At 46.5% G+C, this 17,985-nt stretch overlaps 1 protein-coding gene across 1 annotated transcript; it reads right to left on the reverse strand.

Annotated features, from left to right (window-relative positions):
- Window positions 1–8,717: 8,717 nt before the first annotated feature.
- LOC123039194 (xyloglucan galactosyltransferase KATAMARI1 homolog) lies at window positions 8,718–10,283 on the reverse strand. The gene has a single exon (XM_044462458.1). The coding sequence runs from the start codon at window positions 10,281–10,283 to the stop codon at window positions 8,718–8,720; it is 1,566 nt and encodes a 521-aa protein (XP_044318393.1).
- Window positions 10,284–17,985: the final 7,702 nt, after the last annotated feature.

The raw sequence follows: 17,985 nt of genomic DNA on the forward strand, positions 1-17,985 counted from the left end.
TTATGTCTCTTTCTTCGGGGGTGGTGGTGATGGAGTTGTTGATGACGGGGTGTCGCACATCGAGCGTAGGAGATCCTCCAACTTGCGGATAAGGCCCTTGAGTGCGGTGATATGCTCTTGTAACAAAATATTTTCACGTGTTAGATACTTGTTTTGTATGCGAGCAAGCTCAATCATCTTGAAAGCTTCAATTTCAGTAGGGGTGAGATGATTGTAGTGGGGTTGAAAGAAGCCTTCTTCTTCTACTATCGGGACTTGTTCCTCCACGGCTTCCTTGATCTTGTCACCTTCCTTGATTTCCCCAATTTCTTCTTGCTTCGTCTCTATCTTCATTAGATAAGCATCGTCGCCCATGTTGTTGGAGGAGGGGGACGACATGATGCCTGACCTTGAGAAACTCTGATAGAAAATAGCTCAAAAACAAAAACAGAAGATTTCGTCGTGGTACGGTGGTCAAAACCTTCGGTAGATTATATAATGAATTTTTACCGACCAAAAGAAGTATCATGCAAGAAAACGGAATTCGGAGGGCACATGAGGTGCCCACGAGCCAGGGGGCGCGCCCTCCACCGTCGTGGATGCCTCGTGTCCTTTCTGGACTACTTATTTTTCCTATTCTCTTAAATATTCCAAAACAGAGACAAATTGCTATTAGAACTGTTTTGGAGTCGGTTTACTTACCGTACCACATACCTATTCCTTTTCGGAGCCTGAAACGTTCTGGAAAGTGTCCCTTATGTACTCCTCCGGGGTTACGATGTCAATAACATTGGTTTCAACATTTATGGGATTACTTGAGATATAATGTTTGATTCTTTGACCGTTCACCACCTTCGAATTTGAGCCTTCGGCATTGTTGATTTTTATGGCACCAGAATGATAGACCTCCTCGATAATGTAAGGACCTTCCCATTTAGAGATAAGTTTTCCTGCAAAAAATCTTAAACGACAGTTGTATAGCAAAACATAATCACCCACATTAAATTCATGCTTTTGTATCCTTTTGTCATGCCATCTTTTAACTTACTCTTTAAACAGTTTGGCGTTCTCATAGGCCTGGGTCCTCCATTCATCAAGTGAGCTAATGTCAAATAGTCTCTTCTCACCGGCAAGTTTGAAATCATAATGGAGCTCTTTAATAGCCCAATATGCCTTATGTTCTAGTTCGAGAGGTAAGTGACATGCTTTTCCATAAACCATTTTATATGGAGACATACCCATAGGATTTTTATATGCAGTTCTATAGGCCCATAATGCATCCTCAAGTTTCTTGGACCAATTCTTTCTAGATCTATTAACAGTCTTTTGCAAAATTTATTTAATCTCTCTATTACTCAATTCTACTTGACCACTAGACTGTGGATGGTATGGAGATGCAATTCTATGATTAACACCATACTAAGCAAGCATTTTACGAAAAGCACCATGAATAAAATGTGAACCACCATCAGTCATTAAGTATCTAGGGACTCCAAACCTCGGAAAAATAACTTCTTTAAGCATCTTAATAGAAGTGCTATGATCAGCAATACTAGTTGGAATAGATTCTAACGACTTAGTAACATAATCAATAGCAACTAAAATATGTTATACCATTAGAGGAAGGAAAAGGTCCCATATAATCAAAGCCCCAAACATCAAATGGTTCAATGACAAGTGAATAGTTCATAGGCATTTCTTGACGTCTACTAATATTACCAATTCTTTGACATTCATCGCAAGACAAGACAAACTTACGGGCATCTTTGAAGAGAGTAAGCAAATAAAAAACCGGATTGCAATACCTTATGTGTAGTTCTATCTCCAGTGTGGTGTCCTCTATATGCCTCGGAGTGACACTTGCGTAGGATTTGTTCCTGTTCATGCTCAGGTACACAACGTCTAATAACACCATCTACTTATTCTTTATAAAGGTGTGGGTCATCCCAAAAGTAATGTCTTAAATCATAGAAAAACTTTTTCTTTTGCTGGTATGTGAAACTAGGTGGTATAAATTTAGCAACAATGTAATCAGCATAATCAGCATATCATGGAGCAGCACGAGAAGCATTTATGACAGCTAATTGTTCATCAGGAAAGCTATCATCAATAGGTAGTGGGTCATCAAGAACATTTTCTAACCTAGACAAGTTGTCTGCGACAGGGTTCTCAGCTCCCTTTCTATCAATAATATGCAAATCAAATTCTTGTAGCAAGAGAACCATCTAACAAGTCTAGGTTTAGCATCTTTCTTTTCCATAAGGTATTTAATAGGAGCATGATCAGTGTGAACAGTTATTTTGGAATCAACAATATAAGGTCTAAACTTATCACAAGCAAATACATCCGCTAAAAATTCGTTTTCAGTAGTAGCATAATTTCTCTGGGCACTGTCTAGAGTTTTACTAGCATATTGGATGACATTTAATTTCTTATCAACTCTTTGTCCCAGAACAGCACCTATAGCATAATCACTAGTATCACACATAATTTCAAAGGGTAAATTCCAGTCAGGTGGCTGAACAATAGGTGCAAAAATCAAGGTTTTCTTAAGTATTTCAAATGCTTCTACACAATCATCATCAAAGACAAAAGGAACATCTTTTTGTAAGAGATTAGTCAGAGGCCTAGAAATTTTAGAAAAGTCCTTAATGAACCTCCTCTAAAAACCGGGGTGACCAAGGAAACTTCTTATACCTTGGATGTCCTTAGGACACGGCATATTTTCAATAGCATCAACTTTAGCTTTATCAATTTCAATACCTCTTTCAGAAATTTTATGCCCCAAGACAATACCTTCATTAACCATAAAGTGGCACTTCTCCCAATTCAAGACAAGATTAGTTTCTTCACATCTCTGCAAAACTCGATCAAGGATGATTAAGCAATCATCAAAAGAAGTTCCATACATGGAGAAATCATCCATGAAAACCTCAACAATATTTTCACAAAAGTCAGAGAATATAGCAGTCATACATCTTTGAAAGGTAGCAGGTGCATTACATAAACCAAAAGGCATATGTCTATAAGCAAAGGTATCGAAAGGGTAAGTAAAAGTGGTCTTATCCTGATACTCTTTTGACACAGGTATTTGCGAGAAACCAGAATAACCGTCTAGAAAGCAAAAATGTGTATGTTTGGATAATCTTTCTAACATTTGATCAATAAAAGGTAGAGGGTAATGATCTTTTCTAGTAGCTTTATTTATACAGAAATCAATTACCATTCTATAACATGTAACAATTCTTTGTGGGATCAATTCATCCTTATCATTTGGAACGACAGTAATACCTCCTTTCTTAGGGACACAATGGACAGGACTTACCCACTGACTATCAGCAACAGGATAAATTATACCTGCCTCAAGAAGCTTTAGTATTTCATTTGTTACCACTTCTTTCATCTTAAGATTTAACCGTCGTTGGTGATCAACAACTGGTTTAGCATCTTTCTCCAGTTTTATTTTGTGCTGGCATAGAGTGGGACTAATGCCCTTAAGATCATCAAGAGTATATCCAATAGCAGCGCGGTGCTTCTTCAGAGTTTTCAATAATTTCTCTTCTTCCTACTCTGAAAGGTTTGCACTAATAATAACAGGATATATCTTATTTTCATCAAGATAAGCATATTTAAGAGTATCAGGTAAAGGTTTAAGCTCAAACACGGGATCACCCTTGGGTGGAGGAGGATCCCCTAGGATTTCAACAGGCAAGTTGTGTTTCAATATAGGTCCCTGTTTAAAGAATACTTCATCTATTTCCCTTCTTTCATTCATAAACATATAATTTTCATGGTCTAGCAAATATTGTTCTAAAGGATCATTAGGAGGCACGGCAATAGAAGCGAGACCAATTATTTCATCTTTACTAGGCAATTCTTTATCATGGGGTTGTCTACGGAATTTAGCAAAATTAAAATCATGAGACATATCCCCTAAACCAACAGTAACAATATTCTTTTCGTAGTCTATCTTAGCATTAACAGTATTCAAGAAGGGTCTACCAAATATAATGGGACAAAAGTCATCTTGTGGGGAACCAAGAACAAGAAAATCAGTAGGATATTTAATTTTCCCACACAAGACTTCAACATCTCTAACAATCCCAACTGGTGAAATAGTATCTATATTGGCAAGTTTAATAGTAACATCAATATCATCTATTTTAGCAGGTTCAATATCATGCATAATTTCTTTGTATAAGGAATGAGGTATTGCACTCGCACTAGCACCCATATCACATAAGCCATGATAACAATGATCTCCTATTTTAACAGAAACAACAGGCATGCCAATAACAGCTCTATGTTTATTTTTAGTATCGGGTCTAGCAATTCTAGCAGCTTCATCACATAAGTAAATAACATGCCCATCAATATTATCGACCAAGAGATCTTTAACCATAGCAATACTGTGTTCAACTTTAATTTGCTTAGGGGGTGTAGATGTTCTAGCATTACTCTTACGAACCATATTTGAAGATTTAGCATGATCCTTTATTCTAACAGGGGAAGGTGGTTTTTCAATATAAGCGGTAGGAACAATAGGATCAACATTATAAGTGATAGTCTTTTCTTCAACTTTAATAGGTTCTACTACTTTTACTTCAATGGGAGGATGATACTTAAACCACTTCTCCTTAGGGAGATCAACATGAGTAGCAAATGATTCACACAAAGAAGCTACTATCTCAGAGTCAAGTCCATATTTAGTGCTAAATTCACGAAAAGCATTGGTATCCATAAAAGATTTAACACAATCAAATTTAGGTGTTATACCTGACTCCTTACCTTTGTCGAGTTCCCAATCTCCGAAGTTGCGTTTAATTCATTCCTATAAATCCCATCTGAATTCAATAGTCTTCATCATAAAAGACCCGGTACAAGAAGTATCGAGCATGGAGCGATTATTGAGAGAAAGCCGAGCATAAAAATTTTGAATAATAATTTGTCTTGAGAGCTCATGATTGGGGCATGAATATAACATTGAATTAAGCCTCCCCAAGATTGAGCGATACTTTCTCCTTCGCATGGCCAAAAAATTTATATATAATTAGGATCATGATGAACCAGATGCATAGGATAAAACTTCTGATGAAATTCCAATTTCAATAGGTTGTAGTTCCATGATCCAATATCATCACATAGCCTAAACCATGTCAATGCCTTTCCCTTCAAAGATAAAGGGAAGACCTTCTTCTTGATAATATCCTCGGGCATACCTGCAAGCTTAAATAATCCATAAGCTTCATCCACATAGATTAGGTGCATATCGGGATGTAATGTTCCATCTCCTGTAAAAGGATTAGCTAGTAGTTTCTCTATCATACCCGAAGGAATTTCAAAGTGAACATTTTCAGTAGGTTTAGTAGGTTGAGGAGCAACTCTTTGCTCTACTGGTCGGGGTGAAGATACCCCGAACAAGCACCTCAAAGGATTATTTTCCATAGTAACAAGTGATAGTAAATTTCAGCACACTTTATAAATTTTTCCTTACCAAATTCCACCTACCAAAGGCGCTTAACTCCCCGGCAACAGCGCCAGAAAAGAGTCTTGATGACCCACAAGTATAGGTGATCTATCATATTCCTTTTGATAAGTAAGGTGTCGAACCCAACGTGGAGTAGAAGGAAATGACAAGCGGTTTTCAGTAAGGTATTCTCTGCAAGCACTAAAATTATCGGTAACAGATAGTTTTGTGATAAGGTAATTTGTAATGGGTAACGAGTAACAAAAGTAAACAAGGTGCAGTAAGGTGGCCCAATCCTTTTTGTGGCAAAGGACAAGCCTGCACAAACTCTTATATAAAGCAAAGCGCTCCCGAGGACACATGGGAATTATCGTCAAGCTAGTTTTCATCATGCTCATATGATTCACGTTCGTTACTTTAATAATTCGATATGCGGGTGGACCGGTGCTTGGGTACTGCCCTTCCTTGGACAAGCATCCCACTTATGATTAACCCCTCTCGCAAGCATTTGCAACTACGAAAGAAGAATTAAGGTAAACATAATCATAGCATGAAACATATGGATCCAAATCAGCCCCTTACGAAGCAACACATAAACTAGGGTTTAAGCTTCTGTCACTCTAGCAACCCATCATCTACTTATTACTTCCCAATGCCTTCCCCTAGGCCCAAACAATGGTGAAGTGTCATGTATTCGACGTTCACATAACACCACTAGAGGAAAGACAACATATATCTCATCAAAATATCGAATGAATACCAAATTCACATGACTACTTATAACAAGACTTCTCCCATGTCCTCAGGAATAAACGTAACTACTCACAAATAATATTCATGTTAATAATCAGAAGGGTATTAATATGCATAAAGGATCTGAACATATGATCTTCCACTGAATAAACCAACTAGCATCAACTACAAGAAGTCATCAACACTACTAGCAACCCACAGGTACCAATCTGAGGTTTTGAGACAAAGATCGGATACAAGAGATGAACTAGGGTTTGAGAGGAGATGGTGGTGGTGAAGATTTTGATGGAGATTGACCCCCTCTTGATGAGAGGATCGATGGTGATGATGATGGCGACGATTTCCCCCTCCCGGAGGGATGTTTCCCCAGCAGAACAGCTCCGCCAGAGCCCTAGATTGGCTCCGCCAAGGTTTCGCCTCGAGACAGCGGCGCTTAGTCCCGAAAGCTTCCTTCTGATTTTTTTCAAGGGCAAAAGACACCATATACCAGAAGATGGGCATCGGGGGGCTGCCAGGTGGCCCACGAGGCAGGGGGCGCACCTAGGGGGTAGGGCGCACCCTCCACCCTCGTGGATGGTGGGTGGCCCCCTCTGGTGCTTTCTTCGCCCAATATTTTTAATATATTCCAAAACTGACTTTTGTGGAGTTTCAGGACTTTGGGAGTTGTGCAGAATAGGTCTCTAATATTTTCTCCTTTTCCAGCCCAGAATCCCAGCTGCCGGCATTCTCCCTCTTCATGTAAACCTTGTAAAATAAGAGAGAAAAGGCATAAGTATTGTGACATAATGTGTAAAATAAGAGCTTGTCTTCTGTTCTCTGGTTACTGGCTCGGATGCCGTCTTGGTTGTCTCATATTTCCCTTTAGCTGCCCCCGTCAAGCATCGCCGTGGGTACGGCTGCAACTGCCCATGCACAAGTAAGGGGTACTAAAGGGCCCAAACTTTAGTACACCGACACCCATCTCCTCCATGAAGCGAACTACCCGGCGCCTCACGACATGTGCGCGCCGGGGCGATGGAGGCTCAACGCCGGGGGCGTCCCCGTCCCCCCGATGCACGACGTCGAGCACCCCCACTACTTCCAAGCCGAGATCGACCGTGTGCGGGCGTCTCTGTCGGAGGAGCAGCGAGCCCTCCCGGAGTACGAAGCCGGCAACCACGAGGCGTGGGCGGCGTACTTCGAACACTGGCAGGCGGAGCGGCTGGCCTCCATCAACAACGCACCACTGGTGAGGGGGCGCAACAACAGGGGCGGTCGCCGCCTATGGTGGGGCGCCCCCGGCCGCACGCTACACGCCGTCCTCGAGTGCCTCAAGGGCAGCAACGATCCACCGCTGACGTACCTGGCCGTCCCGGCCCCCCGCCGGAGTTGCGGTCCATAGCTGCCGAGGAGGATGCTGGGCGGGTCCTCCTCCTTCTCCCCCTACTCCTCCCGCTCCTCCTCCCACTCCTCCGGCTAGCCGACGCTCTTAAGCGTCAAGGCCGAGCCCGTAGAAACGCTGCTCGGCCGCCGCAACCGCAGCATCGTCATCAACGAGGGTGGCGGCGGTTCCTCGGGTCCAGCCTCCCGCCTCGTCAGGCCGAAGACGAAGCCGGGGCTCGGCCCCATGAAGCGCGAGCACAACGACGAGGTCGCCTTCGACGACGAGTCCGCCTTGGACGACGAGACCGCCATGAAGTGGGCGTGGGAGGACTGGGCGCAGACGGAGCTGGAGCGCCAGCGCTGCGCCCTGGAGGAGATTGCCGCTCGGCGCCGTGGCCGCGACGAGGGAGGCGTCGTTATTCTCAACGACAGCGACGACGAGGTGCCGCCGGCGGCCAAACCAGTACGCCAGGGGGACCCCGGGCAGGGGTCCAGCAGGGACGGCCACGTGAAGGAGGACGACGACGGCAGCGACTTCGGCGCCTTCAGCGATTCTTCGCCCTGTAGGCGCGGCCATTTTTTCTTCTTGTTTTTAGTAGACTTATTATTATGTTTCTATATGTAAAATAACTGTGAACCGCCTAAATATCGCCGAATGTATGCCGTGTTTGCCGAAATTTGCCCAATTATGTTTTTATTTTTTTTAGAAAAAAGAGCATCTGGGGCCGAGCCGATCGCCCCAGGCCGCAAATATCGCCGGTTCGCCCCCAGGCGGCGCTTTTTTCTAGCGGGGGGGGGGGACGAGGATCCCCTGACGTGGGTTGTCCTGCCATTGAGAGACTGACACATGGGTCCCACCTGTCAGCGACCGAAAGGCAGTGAAAGTCAGGGTCGGCTACATCAGAGGATCTGTGTCCGGGGGCGGGGGGGGGGGGGGGGGGGGTGGGGCGAGGCGAATCAATGATTAGAAAGATGTGGAGGCCTTCGTAGATTTGTGAGAGTAGTCTAGGCTTTTGGGGGTGTGATGCAATTTTTTGCTTCAATGTTCGCATCCGATGTAAACCTCTTGTAATTAACTTTGCTCCCTCTCGAAAATAAATTTACAAACAGTCTCAACAAGTTTGCATGCATGCTTCTGTTGCATCGATTATCCTCCCTAATTAGTATATGTCTTGATTTTGCTAGAAACCTTCGTCGCTGTTTGCGTCAGATGCCCTCGCGGCGACGCGCCATGGTCCATCTCCTTCCTGAGCTTGCTGACCCTGTCGATGACGGCCTCCACCGTGAAATCCACGGCGTCCCTGAGCGTCTCCAGCTTCGACCTCGGGTCCGCGTACACCAGCCTCGGTATCAGCCCAATCACCGTCTCGGTCATCCGCTCCGCCACCTCCAGAGGGGTCTGCCGGAGCGTCTCCTCCACGCTGCTGGCGTTGCCGCTGCGCACGTCCTCCTCGGAAATGAACACGGAGTAGGTGTCGCGATCGTCGGGGAGGTGCCACTTGTACTGCCTATACGCGGAGTCCGGGTGGAAGAACACCGGCACGCAGCCGGCGAGGATGGCGTCGAACGCCGACCGCCGCGTGTACGTGTCGCCAGGCGGCTGCAGGCAGAAGCGCGCCCCCTGGAAGACGCGCATGAAGGTGCTGGGCACGAGGCAGTTCTTCTCGCTCTTGTGGCACTGCACCAGGTTGCAGAAGCTGGAGGCGCCGCACTCCCGGATGAGGTGGTGCCGGATGGAGTTCGGGTCTCCGGGCCGCTCGCCGCCGGCGAAGGAGAAGAGGAAGTCCCGCTTCATGCCTTGCATCCGCTGCTGCCACTGGAGGACGTCCGCGTCTTTCGCTGGGTGGAAGTAGGTCGGGTACGGCACGGCGAAGTCGAAGTCCGTCCACGGCAGCTTCTCGACCAACAACACCGTCATGTTCCACACCGGCGGCAAACGGAACAGCTTGTTGCCCCACTCCGAGTCGCTGTCCGTCTGCCGCTGATGGTCCCACGCCGTCCTCCCGGACATGACGAAGTGGTCGCGTCCGCCCATGGCGCGCCACTCGGGCCGCCGCGTCAGCCAGTCGACGAGTTCGACGGGCGCGGCGTCCTTGGCTGTGGCGTTGTTGCTCCACAGATGCCGCACGACGTCAAACCCAGCGTAGTACGGCACGAAAACGGCGGCGGCGAGGGAGGAGTCGTTGGTGAGGCACTCGTACTGCCGGACGCGAGCGTGGAAGATGACGTCGAGGCCGAAGTGGTCGGTGGCGTACCAGCCCTCGTCGGCGAACACGCCGTCCGCGTTGTCCAGGGGCGCGCCGAGGCCGCCGTTAACGAGGTACGGGCACATGTCCATCCACGGGTACCAGTGGCGGCAGTCGGCGAGGATGTCGGCGTTGAACCGTGGGGGCAGGTCGTGGACGTACAGGTACCGCCCCCGGCACGCGTCCTCCCCGGTGACGCCAACGTTACTGCTCCGGCGCACCTCGTCCCCGGCAGCGGAGGCGATCAGGAGGTTCTTGACCTGCTGCTCCTGGACGGAGGGAAAGCGCGGCTGGGAGCCGCCCTCGCGGCCGGACGCGGGGGCGGCGGTGACGAGCGACGGGTGCGGCGTGCTGACGGACGCCGCCCGGTGGCAGTGGATGATGAGTAGCCACGGCGTGGCCGACAGGACGGCGAGCAAGACGAGGCAAGGCAGCCAGCGGCCGCCGACGCCGTGCGCGGCCGTTGTCCTCTCCATGGTCACGCACCCGCGCGCGCTCGCTTGCTCTCGTACGTGTCGCCGACTGAGGTGAGGTCGCGGGGAATCTCGAAAGGGAAATTCATTTATGTGCAGATGGCTGGCCCAGCTCACACCTCACAGCTCAGACTAGAGAGTTGACATGTACCAAGTCAATAGACAAACCCCTTTTGCTAATAATAATAGAAGTCAATCGATCGATAAATCTAGGCGCGCGGAAGTGAAGGAGCCGAGGGAACGTGCAGTCGTGCACAGGCATTTGTTTTTCTCGATAAACGTCGTGCACAGGCACGTTGTCTCTCTCTTCTCGTCTCTCCTCTTTATATCGAAATAGGCAAATAGCGAATCAACTTGTGATTGAATTGTCAAGAGGACACTGATATCTCAGCTCGCTAGAGTTTAAGTTCTAAACTTAACACTAGTGCTTACATTTTTCTGGATTTATTTTAGATCTTCCGGCGATATGTATTCAGTGCGCGGAGAAGTTCTCGTCGACTACGAAGCCATCTGTGGCGACTTCGTCAGTCTCATGATGATGTGTCGGCTCAGTCTCTTGAAGGTGCTCATGTATGTAGGGCGTGCATGCGTGAGTTTATAGAGGTGAGTGTATGCAAGTGTATGTGAGCGACTTCAATTGTATTGTGTTAAATAAATTATAAAAAATAGTAACCGGTGTTGGTGAGATATTAAGCATTTCACAACGAACCACGAACTGGTCATCGGATGACCAAGCCGAATCTTAAAGTCGAGAGTGTCGCCACATCAACCCGAAGCAATAGTCCGTGGGTTTAGAATCCTAGCAAGAACGACCTCCGCCCCCACGATTTTTTCCTTTCCACCCTCACCCAACGCAGCCACTCATCTCCACTTCATTCGTCGCCTTCCACTCTTCCTCCTAGCCAGCCACCACGGCAAGGGTAGCTCGTGCGCGGCGGTGGCGTGACTCCAGTGGAAATCTTCGCGTTAGCGCTGCACCACCAGCCGCTTGGGGTGGCTCCCGCCGGAGGTCGTGCGAAGGGGCACACGGCCATGCATCTCCTCTTTGGCGATCGCGGATGGGTTTCTCTCACCAGCACGCGCCGCGGGAGGCAACGGTGGTGCGGCTCCAGCGGAGGTTGTCGCGGTGGCACCCCACCGCCAGCCGCTCGGGGGTGGCTCCTGCGGAGAGCGCGAGATGGAAGAGGAGGCGACTGCGCCCATCCTCATCAATGGCGCGCTCAAACCAGGGAACCTTCGTGCTCCTGTCGGGTACCACCATCGTCATCTCCGGGATCGTCCCATCTCCTTCCATGCCTTTCCCACATCGATGAGGTACATACCTCATTTGTGTACAATTTATTATTGTGCTAATTTGATTTGCGAGCAAATTGTTAGCATATTTGTAGTTTGTAGGCCATGCAGTTTTTTTAGAGCAATGAGTTATTGATCTAAATTTTCGTAGCAGATTTTATTGCTTGATGTAATCTGTCCTTTTTCACTGGCCATTTTGTGTAGCTAGTTTAGGGGGGAGGAATGCACATTTGAAAAGGGGGATGTTCCTTCCGCCGATAACCCACCGTTGCCAAAGCCTGCCATGAACGAGGCCATAGAATTTCTATGCACGTTTTTCTTATCCAACTTGGCAGGCAAAGACCCGAAAACGACGCCGCCCCTACTGGTCTCCTTTCGAAGGCCGAACACAGAGTACGGGACAATAAGACACACCTCTAGCTAAGGTGAAATAGTAAATGGGGGGAAACCTTGTGCATGGCGAGTTACTTGGAACATTTAGTATCAGGAAGAAGGTGTAGTAAGAAGTTGTCAACTAGTTTCTTTCATGGGATGAATACCGTGTGAGCAGAGATGTTAGATTTGCACGAATAAGGGAAGAGGAGTACAAATTTCGACTGGCAGTGTTATGTCCTCCTTCTGTTTTTTCGATGATCTTCTTGTGGTTCGCTGGAAACAAGATATTGTGGAGGACGGTGGGGCCTTGGGCGAACCCATGGCCAAGTTGTTGAGTGTGGTGTGGCGGCCGTCTGTCGGTGGCGGGGAAGAAGATCTGAGGCGGCGAACGATGGCGTAGCATGAATAGCTCCGTTGCGGTGGACGGTTGTGACAGTGGAGCAGCAGTGGTGAGCCGTAGGATGGCGTGGTCGAAGTGGTTCAGGTACGGCGCAGGTCGGCATCGTGCAGGGAGCTCGGCCTCGGCTTCACCTGCTAAGTCCTTGAGGGCGGTTGCAGTTGTGGTGGACGACGACGTCGGGGTACCGGCTCCAGCCTGATGGAGGAGAGCGGCGGTGGATCGAGTGCGATGGGGTGGAGGATGGAGGAGGCTGGGGTTTAGCGACTGGTGGAGAGGGTGTTTTGGTGCCCACGGAGTATGAATGGGGAAACGGAGGGAGGGGGAGCTAAGGGGGGACCATGTTTCGGTTTGAGACGTGCTTGTTTGAAATTTGGGGAAAGTTACAAACTTTGCCCCCATCTAAAATTCTCGACATATTGCGGGTCGGGATTAGGACGGTAATCTCAGGTGCCCCAAATAGTGGCCGGAGCGATTTCGGCCGAGTGCATGGGTGTTTAGGCGCCCTTGGTGTATGAATGTTTTTTGGAGGCGGTTGACTGGCGTCTTGGTGATGTTACAAACATACCCCGTATTAGACCTTTGGACATTGGGCTGATAGGCCACATACGTCAGAGTCAGGATAGTAATTTCCTACCACCAAACATTGGTCTCGCGCGGTTTCGGGAGGCGAGAGGCTTATTGGCGCTTCGTTCAATATTTAGGAGCAGAACCATTAACGTTTACAGTTCTCCACAATTGAACTTTTAGGATTTGTCAAACTTTAAAAAATTTGACTCTTGAAAATCCTAAAACTGTGATTATTTTGAAAGGGGGATTTGAATCTACTTTGTACATGAGTAATTGATTTTTTTGCAGCTTAGCTCAATTCATGCATGGTTCTAGATAATCACCTTGGTTGCAAAAATATAGTTAGAAATGCGTATGAATATATAGCATGTTCAAACGCACAACAAAGATTGATGCCCCCCTTTTAAATGTGATTTACAAATGCCATTATCTCGAATTCAAATACTTGAATGCACTTCTTATGAATTCGAATCTTTGAAACCACATTATGTTGAATTCAACATGCATTCTAGTTCGTAGCTAGCAATTTGGAATGTATATCATGTATGTGACAAATGTATAAAGTGCTTGACAGTGACAACACATAGTGCACTCATGTTTATATATGAATTTCAAAAGTTATGCATTGTCTGGATTTCAAACCACTCTCACTCTATGGATCAATAATGTGAAATAAACACATACACATGCTCGAATTCAATAGAGTATGGTTGTCTGATATATCAATGTTCGTTCATACGCGAATTGCAAATTTGATGATCCCATCCAATTTTTTTAATACAATTTATATTTTATAATTTAATGCATAGAACAGTCTTTTACGCGTAGATCCACTCTGTCTCGGTCCCTCCTCACACGCGTGCTATCTTTCTATCTGACGCATAAGCGCACACACTTTATATACATCGGCATTTCTCTCTCACAAATGCTCACACTCTCTCCTGGGGTGTCTCACGCACACACGCCTCTATATATCTCCCTCTCTCTCTTACTACTATCTATGAATGTTTTCTCTAAATGCATACGCAGGCACGGTCTCTGCTGGCCCTCTCTCTATACATATATCTGCCTACGTTTCTCCCGCATGCACACTCTCTTTAGGCCTATCTCGCACACATTGTCTCCCCCTCTCTTACTAGTTGGCGGATATGATTCGATCAAATCATTTGGTAGGATATCTCTGACGGTTAGACTGGACGGTAATAAGAGGCAAAGATTTACCCAAGTCTAGGCCCTTGCGGTCGTGGAAATACCCTAATCTTGGTAGTGTATATTTGTGATGGGGATGTGTATAAAGTACACGTGAATACCAAGGGATTGTTTGTGTATATATACTATCAACGAACTAGCCCACGGGCTTATATAACATACTCGGGGCCTAGGGTTACAAATCGTAGTTTGCTTCACGTTAGTGGAGATAGAGTCCTCCACGACTCTGGTATCTTTGTCTTGTACGTCGAGTCATCCATGGGTATTCGTATAACGCATCTCAGCCCGACCTATATGGCGCAGGACGGAACCGACTTATGAGTCCTCACCTTGACCCACCAAACCTAGAAATGATGTGCCCACCACACCTCACACACCTTCTATCACTAAGAAAATAAACATATCACTACAAAAAAAATACGCTTCCGTGATTATACGTGTTTGTCACAGTAGGTCGCGTTTTCTGTCATGCATGTACATCCATGACAAATTTATGACAGGATCAAGATAGTCATACCTGTGCTGTCATAGAAGTGTTCCATGACATTACCAAAGTTATCATCACGGAAGTGTCCACTTCCATGACGATAAATCGTGCATCATAGAAGTGCTTTCGTCAAGGGTGACTGACACGTGGCATGCACCGTAACGGGACGCCATTGGGTCCGGTTTTGGATCCGATAACCCGTTCACAGCCTCGACCAATGGGAAATTTCCACGTGTAGAACTCTGATTGGCCGGAGAAAACACGTGTCAGCTCGTCAGTGGGTCAGATAGGCGCCTATGATATGTTGACACGTGCGATGGCCCACCACTGGCCCATTTAGCTTACAAAGGCCGGCCCGTTTGACTTGGTCAAATGATAGCGGGCTGGCCCATGAAAAGCCTGTTAACGGTCTCTTCGCAATAGCCCATTTTACGGCTCGGTAACTCACGGCCTGTCAGGGCCTGCACGAAATCGGCCCAACAACATCATGTGGGCTGTCGAATATAACACCAGCCCGTTTCACTTTCGGCCCATGTATGGCCCACGACGTCTTTCGGCCCATATGAGGCCTTCGTATCTTTAGGCCGTTTAGAGGCCCACGGTGACTCTAGCCTGTAATGAACAGTAAATTTCTTTGTACCCGTTAACGGCCCATGATTCACATGGGCCGTTTCCAGCCTGTGTTAGCTTTCGGCCTACTGACGGCCCATACGTTCTTGGGCTCCTTTCCGGCCCTCGATTACTTCCGGCCCGTTACTGGCCTGTTCCCCTAATGGGCCAAATTTGGCACATGGCAAGAGTCGGCCCGTTTCTAGCCTGTTAACCCGTTGTGCTGTTTCCAGCCCGTCCTATATTCTGGCCCATTAACGACCCGTTATGCCTGTGACAGAATTAAGCCTTTGTTGTCCTCTGGCCTGTTAACGGCCCGTTACCGTGCTGGGCCGATACCAATTACGCCCGTTTACGGCCCATGTAGACCCATTTATCCGACGGCCCGAGGCCCACCGATTCTACGGCCATGTTGGAGGCCCATTTAAAGACGGCCCGTAGGAGGCCCTTGGATCCTACGGCCCGTAGCAGGGTCAAGGCTACCACGGTCCGTATATGGCCCATGGTTGTTGCGGCCACTAGCAAACCAGGGAAAAGAAGACTAGGAAATAAATAAGCCCGAAACTAATGCTAGGCTATTAAGGCGATTGCACAGATTACATCCACTGGGCATCAAAGATCGCCACCAGTGCAAATATAGGGAACACCCTACACTATACAAAAATGGCTTGCTGTTTTCTTCAGCCAGTGGCTGGACGTTAAGAACAAATTTTATATCGCAACATAACAAATTACAACTATAAAACAAAAGGAAGGTTGGCATAAAAGTTAACAGTCTGGCAGATAAATGCACCACCAGAAGTTCAGAAGCTCAGTTCATTTGACCTGACTGTTATGTTTTCATGCTGTATTGTCCGATGGAGCACCATAACCTTCGCCTTCATTTCTCCTAGGCTCCTGAACAACATAGCAAATGTCTGATAGTCTGGTTTCAAAACCATGCATATCTTGACGACATCGAACAATGTCTGTCCTTGTTTCACAAAGGGTCTCTGTTAAGGAACGGACTTGTGTCTGGAGCGCAGATATAACATTGTTTTGAGCTTGCATATCTTGATCATGAGGCAGTTTGGACGAGATTGCCTTAACAACCAACCCAGTATTACGCAGGAACGTGCTTTTGGCACTGTTAGTGGACAGGTACTGACCCACTGCAGCAAGAGCTGACATTGCGGTTATAGTTGCCTCGCCACCTTCAGAAGGTGGCGGTTCCACCATTTTTTCCATAGCTTCCTGAAAAGTTGAGTTTTTACATTAGTAGTACCAGAACAGAAGATATTAAGGAGGCAGCAAAACCAAACAAAATAGCTTTGGTCTATATACAGAACTTATTCTGGTGAACCCATGTAAAATATTAGTTGTATTTTACTGCAAAGTACATAATAAAACCAGGTTCCAAACATATGACCATGTACCATGGCTAATGTATTGTCTATTTCTTCACATTGTATTGACAGCTAAGGATAAAGAGACAAAGTTTATAATACGGTAAGCATAGTATGACATCATTCATATCACAAAACAACTGAGAACAGACAAACAGGCAATTGTAACGTTGTGTGGGCAAGTCCAGCACGGAACTAGATTACAGGTCAAGATCAAAGGAACATCACTCCTCTCTTTTAAACCTTGTAAGGTGCAATGATACGCTAAGACAATTGTGTATAAAATTGAAAAGAGTAATAGACATTGGCTGCAAACCATGCAGTTCAAGGCACAAGTCAGAGTAAGTAGTAGTTAAAAGGCATGAGGATTAAGGACTTACAACAGCGGCTTTGACTGGTGTAGTCATGCCCTTCGTCTTGCTGGTGTGACAGTCCTTGAAGATTTCCACAGCATTTGGTTCAGGTACTTTTTGGTCCTTGCGGGCTTTCCTCTGCATTTGGAACAAGTCAATATAGATCTGATAATATGGTACAGCGAAAAGAGTGAAACAACAGCTAATTACAAGAGCCTCGCAGTGTGCAATATAGCTACGAGATCCTGTCGTCTGTTGGAATTTCACTTTCGTACGGTTGGCCTTGTTCTTTGAACAGTTCACCTACAAGAAGATAGATTTGTGTGGCACATGCGTAAATAGGACTTCAACATGTGATCTGATCACATATATATAATGTACCTGATACTTCGGATCAGACCAGTGTTTAACGAGGCCTCTCCAGTCTTCATCCGATATATTTTCCACTGGAGATGTTTGGGCAAGTTCACTGTTAGCCTTGCCTTCAAAGTGAGTTTTCCTCAAGTTATACCGATACTGTCGCAGAGCAGACTTGAAAACATGGGTGCAAGCTTGTCTGGTTGCATCATCTTGGCTATCCAACTTGAACCTCATCTGTTGAAAATTATGGGAGTCTCATTATCAGCAACCTAGAAAGTATTGGACAGAGCAAGACGATATTACTAGTTTCCATACATAACCATACTTACAGATAAATGGTCGAGGAAGGTGTTGAACTGGGTTTCGTCTTTGTCATTCCTGTACTGAATCCATGTTGGGAGGATACGTACATGACACCTAACGGCAACCGCTGCCTCTGATACTAACTTGGCTGACTCTGTAGCATCACGTGGCCTTTTTAAACCTGCCTCAAAATGGATCTCCATTCTTCCTCCTCTAGATTTAGTTAACCTATCGAGAATTATCCCTGATGTTTGTTTCCTCTTGCGCCTAGGTGCTAGTCCAACAACGAAAATAGGAAGTGTTAGTGTACATCAAACTGTGAGACTACATATAAAGAAGCATGCAACTGTAACTTGACTCCAGC

Source organism: Triticum aestivum, chromosome 2B (assembly GCF_018294505.1).
Source record: "Triticum aestivum cultivar Chinese Spring chromosome 2B, IWGSC CS RefSeq v2.1, whole genome shotgun sequence".
Lineage (NCBI taxonomy): Eukaryota > Viridiplantae > Streptophyta > Magnoliopsida > Poales > Poaceae > Triticum > Triticum aestivum.